Source organism: Topomyia yanbarensis, chromosome 2 (assembly GCF_030247195.1).
Source record: "Topomyia yanbarensis strain Yona2022 chromosome 2, ASM3024719v1, whole genome shotgun sequence".
Taxonomy (NCBI): domain Eukaryota; kingdom Metazoa; phylum Arthropoda; class Insecta; order Diptera; family Culicidae; genus Topomyia; species Topomyia yanbarensis.
The window spans coordinates 436,771,214-436,788,179 of NC_080671.1; the positions used below are offsets into that span (position 1 = coordinate 436,771,214).

The 16,966-nt window shown below is 43.2% G+C and overlaps 1 protein-coding gene across 3 annotated transcripts in view; it reads right to left on the reverse strand.

The window, feature by feature from the left end:
* LOC131685555 (glycerol kinase) overlaps positions 1-16,966 on the reverse strand; it is a 515,121-nt gene that overhangs the window by 31,736 nt on the left and 466,419 nt on the right. Inside the window, exons 1-2 of one of the 3 annotated variants that reach the window (XM_058969364.1) lie at positions 6,421-6,438; positions 4,345-4,692 (exon numbers count right to left, since the gene is read on the reverse strand). In XM_058969364.1, the coding sequence (XP_058825347.1) occupies positions 4,345-4,416 (72 nt within the window). In that variant the 5' untranslated portion in view covers positions 4,417-4,692; positions 6,421-6,438. Of the gene's footprint in view, positions 1-4,344; positions 4,693-4,770; positions 5,468-6,420; positions 6,439-16,966 lie in introns of those variants that run through there. The other 2 variants (XM_058969363.1, XM_058969366.1) reach the window with 2 other exon arrangements.

Consider the following 16,966-nt stretch of genomic DNA (forward strand, 5'->3'; position numbering starts at 1 on the left):
GTTGCCAAATTTTTAAAGTGAAATAATTAATTTGACAACGCCAACCATGGTGGGAATCAAAACAAATCCTGATTGATGCTGGTATCGTATATACACGTAGGCAAAAGTTTATTTCAGCAATGGAAAATTACCGATTACTAACTCTAAAAGGACCTACTTTGAAGGAGAGAGAATTGCTTTTCGCCAAACCGATTAGAACGCAATTCAATATTTATTTTATATTTTGTCGGTCGAACGAACCCATTGCGGAAAGGGAATAATTGTTACCCGTACAAGTTATTCCATTTCTCAAGTGTAAGCATTGAGTTGGATAGAGTAGTGGTTCGGTTTTAAGCAGGTTTGAGGTGCACGGCAGGCCATACGCCCAGTGATTTGCCATCAAGATCTGCGATCTCGTATGATGATGATCCTATTTTCCGTATTATTGTCGCCGGTAGGTACTGTGGCCCATACTTGGCATTGTAGTTATCTAAAGCGCTTGATTGCTTTAAATTGCGTCTATAGATCATTTGGCCTACCTGTAATGGTTTTCCAAATGCTCGATGCCGAAGGTTATATCGATTGAGGCCTTCCTGGTGGGCTACTTTAAGATTACTTTGAATAAAATTATTAATATTGCCAAACATTTCAGTTTGTCGTCGTGCACGCTCTTCGGTGGATATTTTTGGATCGTCATTACCGAAGCTATGATCAGATCCTTTAATGAACATTTCGTAACCATGCGTCGAAAAAAAAGGGGTTAGTTCTGTCGCAGAATGTTCCGAAGTGTTCATAACAGCTTCTACTTCGGACAACTTTGTGTCCCAGAGTTTTTGATCCGTTTTTACATAGGTTCGTATGGCGGCGTTTACTGTTCTGTTAACCCGTTCGACAGGGTTTGCCTGTGAATGGTACTTTGAGTTTAGCCAATGCCGAATGTCGAACCGGGAGCAGAGCGAACGAAACTCATGAGACAAGAAGCACGAAGCGTTATCCGTAATGAGTACCTCGGGCACTGAATTCCGGTAGAACCAGTGGTCTCGCAATGCCTTGCAGAGGTTTTTACTCTCAATCTTACGGAATGGGATCAGCATTATCCACTTGCTGAAAAGATCTACGATAGATAAAATATATTGATTTTGATTACGACTTCTAGGCAATGGACCTATGAAGTCTAAGGCGATAATCTGCCACGGATGGGATGTAATTCGTTGTTCGCCTAGCGGTGGTGCTAAAGCAATGTTAGGGGCTTTCGTTTCTTTACAGGTGGCACATTTACCTACATATTCACGTACGTCAAGTACCATCCGAGGCCAATGATATCGCAGACGAATTCGACTGAGGGTTCGATCGATGCCCAAATGCATCGAATTATCATGACATTCGTATATGATGAGGTTACGTTCGGCAGGATGTGGAAATATTTTCCAGTCGAACCTATCATCGTGCGGCTCACTGGGATTCGCGACGTACTTGTATAGTACCCCTTCCCGAATCTGAAAATCTACATTTGTGTCTGGTTCCTCGGAAACTTTTTTCAGTAGATCATCATATAACGTCTCGGCAGCGTTGATAGAATTTGCGTTCAGTTTGGTTGTGGGGGACGAAGGAGAAACTGTACTTGCACCGGCGGCGGCAGCGACAACTGCTACACTACGGGAGAGTGCGTCTGCCACCACATTTTCTTTACCTCGACGATGACAAATCGTCATATCGTAATGCTGTAACTCCAGACACCATCGACTGCACCGAGATGCCGTTTTCCATTTCGCCGTCATCATATGAGTTAAGGCTGCTGAGTCGGTCATCACCGTAAAATGAGAACCCTCGATGTAGCCCCAGAAGGCGTCGATGGACAAAAGAACAGCCAATGCTTCTTTTTCGCATGCGTGGTAATTCTTTTGAGGAGTTGTCAGCTTGTGTGAAAAGAAAGCGACCACTCTTTCGAATCCGTCTTGAACTTGAGTCAAGACTCCTGCGACAGCAACATCGCTGGCATCGGTTTGAAGGGTGAATTCCCTTGAGAAGTCCGGACAAGTTAGAACAGGAGCTGAGATTAGCTTTTCCTTAATTAGGTGGAATGCTTCTTCAGCCGATTCGTTCCAACCCAATACCTTCGACTTGGTTTTCAGCAAGTCTGTTAGGGGGGACGTAATTCCGCTAAAGTCCCCTATGAATCGGCGATAGTAATTTGCCATTCCTAGGAACCGCCGAAGCTTAGTGACAGTATTAGGCCGGTCGTAATCCACAATGGCTCGGACTTTGTCTGGGTTGGCCCTAAGGCCCTCGGTTGACAACAAGTATCCTAGAAACGGCAATTCACTAACGCCGAACTTAGATTTTTCAAGGTTTATAGAAAGGTTCGCTTCTGTTAGGCGTTTCGCTACTTCTGTAAGGAGCTGTACGTGATGCTCGAACGTCTCCGATACTATGACAATATCGTCAAGGTATACGAAGACGTTCGGTTCCAATTCACCGTGCCCGAGGACCCTGTCCATCAGACGGGACAGGGTTGCTGGACTGTTCACAAGCCCGAACGGTAACCTGGTGAATTGGAACATGCCCTTGCCCTGGATACTGAACGCAGTGTATCGTCTAGAGCCCTTCTCCAACGCAATTTGGAGAAATGCTTCCGACAGATCTATCGTACTAAGGTATTTGGCTTTTGGAAGCTGTCCAAGAATTCGGCCTGGGTGGGGCAAGGGATATGCGTCACGTACACTCTCCTCTTTAGCTAATAGCCAAGGAGAACGAAGCAGGGCAGACAAATCTTCCCCCTGGGAAGTGCACTGCGGGGACTTCCGGGATCGTTTATGGCGAATAGACGATCCGGCGATTCGTCGCCAACGTTCCAACAAAGGAGCCAAGCTCACCTCCCTAGCTAAATACCAAGGGCCGCTGCCTGAGCAGCCAACGATATTCCGGGAGAACTCGGCTCTTGTTGTCCCGACTGTTCGGACGAAACCGCTGTCTTCCCGCCAACAGCAGCAGATCCGCAAGCAACGTAGAGTGCACCGGCAAGAAGAGGATTTGGAGAAAATAAAGTTGGTAAATTTAGATTTGTTTGTTTACCTTTGTGTTGTGCTACGAAAATCCGAAATTCTGATAGAAGCACTTAGGCCGACCTGAAAAGAAGGGTCCGTCAGGCAAACAAGAACCCGAGTAGTGGACAAAACGCTACTTACATCTTACAGATGATGATGTATCATTTTCTGTGTGTATTAGGCTTTGTTTCTCGTACTTTGCTTCAGAGTGAGTTTACATTGCAGCTCCGGTGCGGCGACCATAACTGCGGCCTTAACAACCATGGAAAAAACGGATACGCAATGACAACAGAAATTTGGGCTTAGTGGAAAAAAATCAGGACAAATCAAGCGTTTTTCTTGACATCCCAGGACGCCAGGACAGTCAGTTTAAATAAGGACACGTCCTGAGAAACCAGAACGTATGGTCACCCTAGGTAAAGAGCTATAGTTTAAGCCGTATTTGAATGACAGTATCTCTGCGGGGGCGTTGTCCTTCTTTTATCTCAATATCCTCTCGGGGGTGTTGATATATGCACTTAACGAGAAGTGTCTTTTATTCCTTTGGGAGTGAAAAATACTTCCGTGTTGTCTATGTTCTCCGTGTTGTTATTTTCCTAATACCTACCACTTCCCCAATCCTTCCCACCAGGAAATGATGAAAAGACAAAGCACGGCGTGACACAAATCCCCGGTCAACACGGGAAACGTGCCATTTGAGCCTGTCGCTGCTGATTCCCAACTGATACTCTCCAATCACAGAAGATGGTAGTGAACAAAATAGACAAGTTGTCCCTAATTTCACTTCAAAGATAATTTTGACAGTTGTCTTTTACGCCGTAATCATATGTTTGTCGAGAACTCTTTCTTGTTGTAGTCATCGATAGCTATATTTCAATTATCTTTGAAAGTGCCTTAAGGTTGTTGTTCGACACTATCAGCGTTATGACAGCGGTTTCTGCCACAAGGGTTAGTTTTTTGACAAGCAACCCAGTAAAAGGTTATGGACTAAGGTTGCTGAAAGTAAGGTATATATATGTTAGGATTAAAAGCACTATCACATAAACTTTGCCGAAACAAGAATCTATATACCCATAACTAGGTTATTAAGCTAAGTTGTTGAAAGTAAGGTGTTCCAAAAATAAGCACGTTTCATTTAAGAATAAAGTGTCCATACTAACAAAGAAACTGTTGGGCTTAGGGTTCAAAGCACCATCATGCAAACTCCACTGATGATAGAAATAATATTCCTAACAATAACTAAAGTGTCTCTTCTACTGTCCACAAATTCCAATAAGATATTTGATACGAACGATTGTAAACTTTGCGTCACTCAACTTACCGCAAATCTCGCTATGCTAGTGCCCTCGTCGATGACACCGACCAGCCTGCTTCGTTCTGTTGTTGAACCCATCCTTTATTTGAAATAATCACAATTTATAATCGCTTACTTCGGTGATTGCTCGTAACCTTCGTAGCGAATTATGCCTCAAAATCACTTCAATTAGTCACTCACTATACTCGCGGGCTCAGCTGGTGCGTCCTTTCAAATGCACAGTATGTCACAGTAACGATGCACTGGTAGTCGGGGATGTTTTGATCATGCCACGTTCTTTTATTTACATGCGTTGCATAATGTTCGCTTTGGATTCACTGCACTGAGAGACTGCGGTATGTGCGGCTCTTATATCTGTGAATGAAACAAGAGTAGGTAAATTAGTGAACTTGAACAAAAAAAAATATATGACGATTTTGTCTAAATATTTACACGACTTGCACTGATCCGAATCGTTTGGGGGCAGGTTCTGTACTGATGTGTTGCGGAATGGGAATGTACTTTAGATTGGGTACTTGCTGTGTTCGGCTGCCATCAGCGTCAGGCAAACATCACTAATTGTTGGCATCGGCGATAACGAACAACGGTGCAGTAAGCGATACCAGCACTGTAATCTTTAGAGCTTTAGAACACATATTTGATCGATGTTCGAAAATAGAAACGCTTCGTTTATTATGCGCACACCAAACTTCACTTGGAATTACCCAGCGAATTACAGGTCACTTGTATCCACCATTTGTCCATTTTGCTATCTATAGTATAGCTTTGTGTGGTGTTATGACGATTGTGTAGTGCCAAGTCCCAGATTGGCATGTGTTCACGAGATAGCAAGACGCAAATGCAGTATTTGTTCGTGAAATCATCACTTCAAATGTTTGACGTCAATAAACAGACTAATATTTGAAAGTGATGCCCGTCGAAATCAGCTAATAAAATCTTTTTACCATGTATTATGCCACTAATACGAAACAAATCTCGGAATTTTTTTTATGAAAATGGCGAAATTCGATCATCTGTGTAAAATAATCTGTGACCAAAAATGATTCAATAATTCTGTGGCATCACAGAACAATCTGTGGACATGGCAACCGTGATAGTTACGAAAATGGATGCAATTCTTTGACTGATAGGAATGATCCTGCTATGAGTTTAAATTTAATATTCATTCAGTTGAAAATAGATCCTGAAATTTTATTCCAAAATAATAATTATTATCGCTTACATTGAGTCAGAAGCTATCATAATTTGCTGTCGCCCGTTCTTTCCGTGCAGGGATTGAACACGAATGATTGCTCTCATTTGAATAGAAGCACGGTTGCTTCGTTTAACGCGTCCGGCAGTCACTTTGAATATTGAAAACGCAGACAGTCAAAACTAATGAATTTTCTTTCCATGACTATTAATTTTAGTCACACTGATTGTAAACTCTTGCGTGGTTTTGTTTGAACTGAAATTGTTATTTGTTTACCAAGTGTTATTAGGACATATTTTGGTTATTAAAACCGGCCTTTTCGTGAACAATTTTTCAGTACCATTCCCTTTACAACCACTATAACAGCACCTAAACCGTCACCATTACTTATGCCCATGCGCAGCACAACCGGCGAGAACTATATATACATATTATTGTCAAAATTCAAACACTAATGCACCGCTAATCCGCGAATGATATTCACTCGGAAGGCGAGCCCCCTTGTACGGTCCAATCACGGCAGGCGAGAAAGCGTTGACGTCATTATTGTGCCCCGAGGGGGATCGACAGCAAAACAACAGGTAACCTCATGGCAGAAAGTTATATTCGAAATGCGCACGTAAATAAATCAATGACCGACACGACGTCGACGGTTTTTCAATGTGCCCAGCAAGCGATGACAAAATTCGACATCACAATCCGGCCTCGTGCGATAAGATAGTGTGTACTTCCCAAGTAAATTGATTGAAAGTCAAAGTCTACTATTCAAAGCAGGTTTAAAGTCCAGTTATTCGGCAACATCAAAATTCCCTTAGAGATAGGAGTAGCAAAAAATTAATTGTCATTCCGGAATACATTCACGTTTGTTTCGCTCAAATCGCGGTACGTACCGTCCCGTGTTGGCACTTAATAATTAAAAAAAATCACTTTTGTTGAGGTCTAGAGCAAGTCCGACTGTTCTGAAGAATATATAACTGCTTACTGAGAAGAACTCAGCTGTTTTTCAAACCGAGACAAAGCCTCACACGCTTATCATGTGCTCAGATGGATCGGCGTAAGAACGTTCTGTGGTAAATTGCGATTTACCTCGTATTTGATTGGATTCCACCCTCTTTGTTTTGTTGTTTCCAGCTGAAATTCCCTACCGATAGTAATCTAGATTTGACCGAATCATACGCTTCTTGGACTGCTACCGTTCGAGTGAGTTGCTCGGCGAGATCAATCTACGACCTGTGAGTAAGATGAGCAGGCCATACTACTGTTCGTTGCGAACTAATGCGAGAGAGTAGTTGATGGAACATATGTGTGAAAAATGTGTATGATAGATATTCAATGCATACCTAATACTTCGTTCACACTACGAGTTAAAACGTGTTTTAACGCTATCTTGATGACCTTTTTCTTGTTGCTAATTATTATAACATGTTTTAACTCTGTAGCGTGAACATGGTATAAATCCGGACATGCAAAAAATTCTACAAAATTTTAATCTCAAATTCTTATGTAATTTATCCTATTATTGTATATAATTGAGGTACACATCAAAACTTTGTATTACGTTAATGTTTTAGAGGCTGTTTTAGAGGTTGTTGAGCACTATTTTCTTTGGATATCTTTTATTAGTCTTTGCGCAGTACCCTTTCCAGCTTCCTGCGAAGCACTGAGGTATTTGAAACGAAGCAATTGGATCGTTGATACTTCCCCACCAAACTTCTTAAGGTTTCCCTTCACAATCGACCAGTAAGCTTCGATCGGGAATAGATTGGGGCAGTTAGGTGGATTACAATCCTTAGGAATATTAACAATATGATTCTCTTCATACGAAGCAATCGTGTCCGTTCTTAGCGTAAGAGCTGATGGCTAAATATGGTCAGAGTAACGTTTTGGTTGCATGATTATTCAGAAGGTTTTGGAAGCATTTCTGCCCAAACATTTCATGCTGAATCTCTCGGACATGTCTTTGGTCGTGCAAGTTTTTTGTTAAGTTTTTCAGTGACATAGAGTGTAATTAATTGGAAATAGAAATCAGATTCATCAGATATTTTCTTGCATTGAGTTGTAGCGAGAATAATGAATTTTCGCATAGAGATAGTATCGTCACTAATCAATTTGACAAGTACGCGCATCAGTCCATCTTCTGACCCCGCACAATGCAGAATCAAAAAATCGCTACACTATAGGCACCAGTGAAGCGAGCCAGCGCTTTGTTCTATATCCAGTGCACAAACAGTATTGTATCGTGCGAAATGCAATGAGTCTGCCAAAGGAAACAAAAGTGCCCCTCCCACGGGATAACACAATTTCGATCGACTTTAATAAAATTCGTGGAACAACTAGTTAACCCTCGGAGCACTCGCGCTGTTGTACTTTGTACAACACTATTCGCTATCATTTAGTTGCAAAGATTTTTCGTTATCATTTTGTTGCAAAGACATTTATCAATGCCAAACCACTATGTATTCCTCAGAAATCATGTTTTAGACAAGATACTCTCATTTTTTGCACTGAAATACCTCAAGTGCAACAATACAATCTGAAATTGTTTGATGAAATCAGACCAATAGAGCGCGTGGTGTGGGAAGTTCGACCAAACAATATTCTGTTCAATATATCTCGTGATCTCGATCATGTGGAGGGTTACTTCCTTCGGCAAACTTGTTCAGAAGATCAAGAGCTAGTCAGTGGAAGATAAAATAGTTTGATATAAAATTCTGCCGCTAGGTGACGCCAGTGAGCATGTTATTTTTTCAGCTTACTATATCTCAAGATCTAGATGTTTTAGAAAGTCAGCATCTTCGAAGACGAAGTTGCTAAGCAGATCAAAATCTATGAGGTAGTATAACGGCTGCTTCAGAAAACTACCGTTAGGCGGCGTTAGTGAGCTTGTCAGTTGTTCAACCTAATGTATCTCAATTTCCCGGTTTTTTTAGCGAGTAAGTGCATTCGGCAAAGTTGCTCACGAGATTAAAACCTTTGAGGTGGTACAACGAACAATATGGGATTCTTCCACTAGGAGGCACTAGTGAACTACTCAAGCCTCTTGTGCAACTATATCGAAGATACCGTCCTGCTAACAAATCAGGAATTTGAGTACAGTAGGCCAAAAATGGCATGGCCACTAGCGCCACATAGTAGCAGAATATCAAACTATTTCGCATACCACCTCGTAGGCTTTGATCACCAGAACAACATTGCCGAAGACACATATCTGCTGAAAAATCTGACACTTTTGATACAGTAGATTGAAAAAAAAATGCTCACTAGCGGTAGAATTCCATCATGTTAATTCGCCCATCCGAAAGGCCCTATTGCCCAAGTTTGCAGAAGAAAATAGTGCTCCAAATGATACGAATAACGAAGTATTCTAAAGACTATCTGTGTTGTACAAAGTACAGCGCGCGAGTGCTCGTGTTACAAAATTTGGCGCGAGTGCCGGAGGGTTAAAGTTAAAATGGAGCTTAATCTCGCTGAAGTTACGTACATTCAGCTACACCACGTCAAAAACTGTGTTTTGATTACGTTTAGAAGTTTAGCATAGGACACATTCTTTCGTGACGTTACGATTTGACGAATCTTCATTCGACAAATATATTATAACTTTATCAAATGAACGTTTACGTCAAAACTTATTACAGATTCAGAAAGTAGATAAAATTTCACGAAAGATTCAATCAACATAAACTGAATATACTGGAAGAGGATTGTTGTATGATCGATAATGTAACGTGACGTTACAAAGCGTTACAAATTAGAACTTTCAACGTATTTCAATAAAAGTCGTGTTTATCAGACTTCAAATGCTCAGTGTTTAAAAACGTCGCTTTCGTGCTCAAAATTTATAGCGTCTAAACCATTAACTTTAGAGATATAGTTTGTTCGGAGAAGTTGTTGCCCTTATGATTGCGCATCTACAGGAGTATATCATTTAGAGATTAATTCACCTATAAGTGATATACCAAATTTCTTTCCTGAGCTAATTAAGATAGAGACTTTGAGTCTTTAGCAAAGTTGTAGCAAATGTAACTACAAAAGAATTTGCTGAAGACACCATATATCTAACTTTAAAAGTTTGCAAGTTATAAAACATATTATATGGAAGACCCCTTAAAGTTAGTTTTTTGGTCGGCAATGACTGGGCAGTGCGTAAGCCTCTTGTACCTGAAGGCATAAAATAGACCCCACTTGCGGTCCTTAGCTTCCTGCCCAGTAACTCCTAGCCCTGGCCTCCTCGTGGCCTCGACTGGGATACGAGTAACCTTAGTGAAGATCGGGTAACCAACCCCGGTGGGAACTTTGGTCGTATGCTGGCAGGGAAGGGGGGGTTACCCTTCTTCGGAAGGTGTAAACCTGTCCTGGTGTCCAGGTGGGACCCTAAGCAGTCCTGGCACGACGGCCCACCGGCGAGACAGGTGGTTGGCGTAGGCCCTATAAGCCGCCCCTTAAAAAACCCACATAACGAACAATACAGAAGAGAATACGACCCAGAATAATCGGCAACGACCCAGGTGACGAATAAAGGATCACGATTGGAAACTCGGAACATGGAACTGCAGATCGCTCGGCTTCGCAGGATGTGACAGGATAATCTACGACGAGCTACACCCCCGCAACTTCGATATCGTGGCGCTGCAGGAACTTTGCTGGGCGGGACAGAAGGTGTGGAAAAGCGGGCATCGAGCGACTACCTTCTACCAGAGCTGTGGTACAACCAACGAGCTGGGAACCGGCTTCATAGTGCTGGGCAAGATGCGTCAACGTGTGATCGGGTGGCAGCCGATCAACGCAAGGATATGCAAGTTGAGGATCAAAGGCCGTTTCTTCAACTACAGCATCATCAACGTGCACTGCCCACACGAAGGGAGACCCGACGACGAGAAAGAAGCGTTCTACATGCAGCTGGAGCAGACATACGACGGTTGCCCTCTGCGAGACGTGAAAATTGTCATCGGCGACATGAACGCACAGGTAGGAAGGGAGGCAATGTACAGACCGGTGATCGGGCCTAACAGCCTGCATTCCGTATCAAATGATAACGGCCAACGATGTGTGAACTTCGCAGCCTCCCGTGGAATGGTAATCCGAAGCACCGTCTTCCCTCGCAAAGATATCCACAAAGTCACCTGGAGATCACCGGACCAAGTAACAAAAAATCAAATCGACCACGTTCTAATCGACGGTAGATTCTTCTCGGACATCACAAACGTCCGCACTTATCGCAGTGCGAATATAGATTCGGACCACCACCTGGTTGCAGTATGCTTGCGCTCAAAACTTTCGACAGTGCATAGCTCTCGTCGAAGCCGAACGCCGCGGCTAAACATCGAGCGGCTACAAGATGGCAGAGTGGCTCAAGAATACGAGCAGCAGTTGGAAGTGGCACTACCAACGGAAGAGCAGCTAGGCGCAGTTGCCCTTGAAGATGGCTGGAGAGATATCCGATCCGCCATAGGTAGCACCGCAGCCACTGCACTAGGTACGGTGGGCCCGGACCGAAGAAGCGACTGGTACGACGGCAAATGCGAGCAGTTAGTCGAAGAGAAGAATGCAGCATGGGCGAGAATGCTGCAACACCGCACGAGGGCGAACGAGGCGCGATATAAACAGGCACGGAACAGGCAGAACTCGGTTTTCCGGACCACAAAGCGCCAGCAGGAAGACTGAGATTGCGAAGCGATGGAGCAGCTGTACCGCGCTAAAGACACACGAAAATTCTACGAGAAGTTGAACCGCTCGCGCAGGGGCCACGTACCACAGGCCGACATGTGCAGAGATACAAACGGGAATCTTCTCACGGACCAGTGTGAGGTGATCCAGAGGTGGCGGCAGCACTACGAAGAACACGTGAACGGCGATGCAGCAGACGACGAGGATGGCACGGTAACGCACCTGGGAGCACGCGCGGAAGACATTACGTTACCGGCTCCGGATCTCCAAGAAATCCAGGAGGAGATCAGCCGGCTCAAAAATAATAAAGCCGCTGGGGTTGACCAAATACCAAGCGAGCTACTAAAACACGGTGGCGAGCCACTGGCTAAAGCGCTGCACTGGGTGATCACCAAGATTTGGGTGGAGGAGATTTTACCGGAGGAGTGGATGGAAGGTGTCGTGTGTCCTATCTACAAAAAGGGCGACAAGCTGGATTGCTGTAATTACCGAGCAATCACCCTGCTGAACGCCGCCTACAAGGTACTCTCCCAAATACTATGCCGTCGACTATCACCAATTGCAAGAGAGTTCGTGGGGCAGTACCAGGCGGGTTTCACCACGGATCAGGTGTTCGCTCTTCGTCAAGTACTGCAGAAATGCCGCGATTACAATGTGCCCACACATCATTTGTTCATCGACTTCAAAGCCGCATACGACACTATCGATCGAGATCAGCTATGGCAGATTATGCACGAGTACGGATTCCCGGACAAACTGACGCGATTAGTGAAGGGGACGATGGATCGGGTGATGTGCGTAGTACGTGTCTCAGGGACGCTCTCGAGTCCCTTCGAATCACGCAGAGGGTTACGGCAAGGTGATGGTCTCTCGTGTCTGTTATTCAACATCGCGCTGGAAGGTGTAATAAGAAGAGCAGGGATCGACACGAGTGGTACGATTTTCACAAAGTCCGTTCAGCTACTTGGCTTCGCCGATGATGTTGATATTATTGCACGAAACTTTGAGAAGATGGAGGAAGCCTACATCAGACTGAAAAGAGAAGCCAAGCGCGTCGGACTTGCCATCAACACGTCGAAGACAAAGTACATGATAGGAAGAGGTTCACGAGAAGAGAATGAGAACCGCCCGCTTCGAGTTTGCATCGGTGGCGACGAAATCGAGGTGGTTGAAGAGTTCGTGTACTTGGGCTCACTGGTGACCGCCGACAATGATACCAGCAGAGAGATTCGTAGACGCATCGTGGCAGGAAATCGTGTTTACTTTGGCCTCCGCAAGACACTTCGGTCGAACAGAGTTCGCCGTCGTACGAAGTTGACCATCTACAAGACGCTGATTAGACCGGTAGTTCTCTACGGGCACGAAACCCGGACCATGCTCGTGGAGGACCAACGCGCACTTGGTGTCTTCGAACGGAAAGTGCTGCGTACCATCTATGGTGGAGTGCAGATGGAAGACGGCACATGGAGACGGCGAATGAACCATGAGTTGCATCAGCTGTTGGGGGAGCCGCCCATCTGTCATACCGCGAAAATCGGACGACTACGGTGGGCCGGGCACGTAGCCAGAATGTCGGACAATAGCCAGGTGAAAACGGTTCTCAATTGCAATCCGACCGGTACAAGAAGACGTGGCGCGCAGCGAGCACGATGGATCGACCAGGTGGAGAACGATTTGCGGACCCTTCGCAGACTGCGTGGCTGGCGACGCGCGGCCATGGACCGAGTGGAATGGAGGAATCTTTTGTATACGGCACAGGCCACTTCGGCCTTAATCTGTTAATAAATAAATAAATAAATGTCAGCATGTTTGTATACTTGGTACAGCTCGTGGTTCATGTGTCGGTGCCATTTTCCATTTTCTACTGCCCCGCCGGAAAGTAACATTTTGGCATTTTTCGCGGAGAAGATCCTTTCTACAAATAATTAAGCTATTTAAACATAACTTCCCATTCGAGAGATTGTCCCTAGTAGAAATTTCGGTACAACCTCAACATAATTTGAAAACTGAGGGTTATGATTAGTTCCTTATTTCGAGATCAGTTTCTATGTAAGTGTTTTAACGTATGTATTCTGTTTGATTCTGATTTGAGATCAGTTCCAAGATCAATATATTAACAATATACATGCGAACAGATGTCTTAGCGGAATATACGTAACACTTTACACAGGCTTTCTACCATGAAAATTCCACTATGTTTATTTATAGTTAAATGAACTTGCACTTCACTATTTAATAGATACCAGTATTTCGAGAAAAATTTATTGGTTTAAAACGTAGTAATATATAGATGTTCAAATTTTCATTTCGACCGCAGACGCCTCTTATGTTTACCCTGAGCGTACTGAAAACTTAAACCGCGTTTTTCTCAGAACCACTTTCGTTGAGCTGACCGGAAATGTAACTCGTCGAAAGTAAACAAAGTTCAGCATACTGAAAACTTAAACCGCGTTTTTCTGGAAACCTCGTTGAGCTGACCGGAAATGTGACTCGTCGAAAGTAAACAAAGTTCATTTCATATCGTCTAACTAGTGCCCAGGTGGTGAAATCGTTAGTATTCAACGGGGTGCTGGAGCGTTGCCAGAAAAATTTTATTTCCCAGATTAAATTTTTGGAAACTTCTCAGTTAAGCTCAGCCGGAATGCTGGCTGGTTCTAATTCGTATTCCGGCTCCAGTTACACAACCGATTCTAGTTAGAATCTGTTGTATCACTGTACGCCGGGCTAGGTAGTCACCGATCCGCCGTTGGAAGCTAGAGAATCTGTGATCCACTCGTTTGCCCGGCTTACTCAAACATAGGGGCTATTCCTAGTTTAAGTCCGACTGAGTGGTAGCGAAGTCGGACAGTACACGCTAAAGCGATGTGGCGTAGCCACATTGGGTGGTGGAAACATAATAAAATTGGCAACGCCAGTAAAATGTAAACATAAATGAACACTCCGGATGAACCTATCGTCAATTGACATTTCGACGAGTTTTGATTCGAGCCAATAATATGGGCCCGCTGTCGCCATCTTGTGAAATTACTTGAAAACATTACTTTTGTACATCACATTTAGTATTATTAATCCCAGTTTAAAAGATCAGATGCGTCGAGATCATTGAGTCAAGAAAAATTTCCGAAATATACCTATTTTTCGTATTCTACCCCTTAACTACAGACACTTTATACACAGACTAGCGAAGTGTCAAAAAGTGCAGCCAAACGGACTGTCAAAAAGTGCAGCCAAACGAGCATGAGGGCTTCGAGAGGGGAAGTACAAGAGGAAGCCCATGCAAAGCTTACGGGAGCTTCCGTGATGCCAGTTTACACTCATGGTTGCTTTTTTACTGTGTTTGTCTCCGCAAGTCTGTTATATAAAGTGTCTGTACACTTAACTTAATCAGCATCACTATTATTATGTCACTGTGCTTGCTCACATGGGCCTATTCCAGGCTTTCCTACACTTTTCCTATCAAAACGGGATTGTTTCGGAATTCATGGCACTTTGTTCACGATTTTGGGAACAATTTTTTCCGTGTAGTTAGATCGATAGCGGAAAAAAAGTTGTAGTAACAAAACATAAGGGCGAAACTTCAATGGTAATAGGTGGAACCAAAAATGGGAAACAATCACCAGGAAGACGATGTGATATTATCTATGCATTTTTTTAAGCAAAAGAGAAATCTGGCGTAATAAAATCGAACACGGTATGAATTTGTGAGTACCGATCAATAATGTAATCACTCTACGACTAGAAAAACCCAAGAATCTTTAAAGAGACAATAGCCACATCCGAAACTGTTCATTTATGATTTTCTTCGATCGGTGTCAGCGTACGGTGTTGTGCAATGTCAAAAACGAACATTTGTATTTAGTTAAGCCCTATTCAAAAAAAGTATTGAATTTGATTTTTTAAATAAACAGGTTAATCAATTTACACAAAAGAGATTATAACTACTAGAGGTCGCATGTCGCTGTTAATACTGAAAATTTATCATCTCGCTCTTACATATGCTAGGCCCATTAGTTTGACACATATTGCTCCGGGTATACACTTGTCAAAGTAATGGAATACAATATGCTAGAGCGAGACCCCATGTTTCAGTCCGTGATCGCATGGAGACAGTAGCGCTTTGCTCCCTCTAGTAGTTATAATCTCTTTTATTTACACGCATTCTTGTTTGACCAAATAAAGTTGGTAGCACACTTCACAGTGCGTTGCCCATTAACCGCGAATGCTGGAAAAGACCAGCTAATGCAAAGTCACCTCACACTCGCTTACTGTATGCAAAACGTGCATATTCGCACAAGAAAACTAGATAGTGACGGTCCAATTTCAAGCAATCTGGAAGTCTGCGATCATTTCTGTGATGATTGGGAACACTTGGATTGTTCGACCACGAATGGAATACTTTTAGAAAGAAGGTTCCGTGGAGTACAATTTGTATATTCTGGTAGCAGTTGAAAATCAAAATATTGAACTTGCGCCTTTCGTTTTTTCCCTATTTGCTGAGTGGGCATCTAGTGTGCATCTTGTGTAAATTTTAGAGAATCGACTTGCCCATCATCTACACCAGTTACGCACGCTGAAAATAGGAGAAAAATCGAAAGGCGCAAGTTCACTATTTCGATTTTCAACTGCAACCAGAATACCTGTATTGATAAAGCGTAGTCCGCGCATAGGGTATCACGAGTATAACGAAAAATGGTATAGCGTGGGATAACTGCATTTTTGTCTTTTTAATTTTGATTTTAATGCCAGAAGAAAAATGTCATCAAATGTCAAACACTTCTTCTTTATTTCAATAATAGTTATCTTAACCTTAAGGTCATTCGCCTCTTCGGGTTAGAAAAATCTGTTATGAAAAATTTATAACCCTATGTGCAGGGTCGGGAATCGACCCCAGGTGCGCTGCGTACAAGGCAATCGATTTACCAACTACGCTACGCCCACCCCAAAAACACTTCTTTATATTGTGGCATGAATATTGTAATTGAATCTGTAATATTACGGAATGAAATCACAACAAAGCATTGCAATCTCTTTATATAATGTTGACCTTCTGTTTCAATGAGCTTCACAGTCACTCTTCAGCGTATGGGACAATTGCAGGATAGTTCTACAATCCTGTTCACACTGGAACACCTTTCTGGATGGGTATCGTCCTCTACACCGACAAACAGTATACAAACAAAAGTATAAACACACTACACTTCACGAATAGAAGAACATCTTGTATCACCCAAAATCAACTGCAACTGTAATCAACCAACCCCTTAAGCCCAGAAGCGGTTTGTTTTCCTCCCAATTCGCCGTGCAAACGATTTGTTTTCGTCCCAATTCAAACGTCAAAACGACACAATACCAACGCAGCTGGATAAGTCTATACTTATTCATGCTCTCTGTAAAATCTATAAAAGCACCCATTTTTTAAAAATATTTCTCTATCGACTAAATCAGTTTGCGTCCAGTTTCCCACCGACTAAATAAGTTTAATCGATCGATTGTTGCACCGACTCTTACGGTACTTTAACATGAGCGCCTGCCGTCAATTAATTGGTAGTCTAAAACTGGAACTAGATTTACAAAGATTAAATCTGGCGATTAATATGTTGACGAAACCCAACGCAGTCGGTTAATTAATCGGTTACCTCGAGGCACTCGATTTCGTCGGTCGACTGAGAAATGTATCAACTGTCAAATTTTCTATGGGAAACGCCTATTTTTTCGCTTGCGCGGGTGCAAAGTTAATTGGCGCGTAATTCGGCGCACGGCCTGATGGCGCAT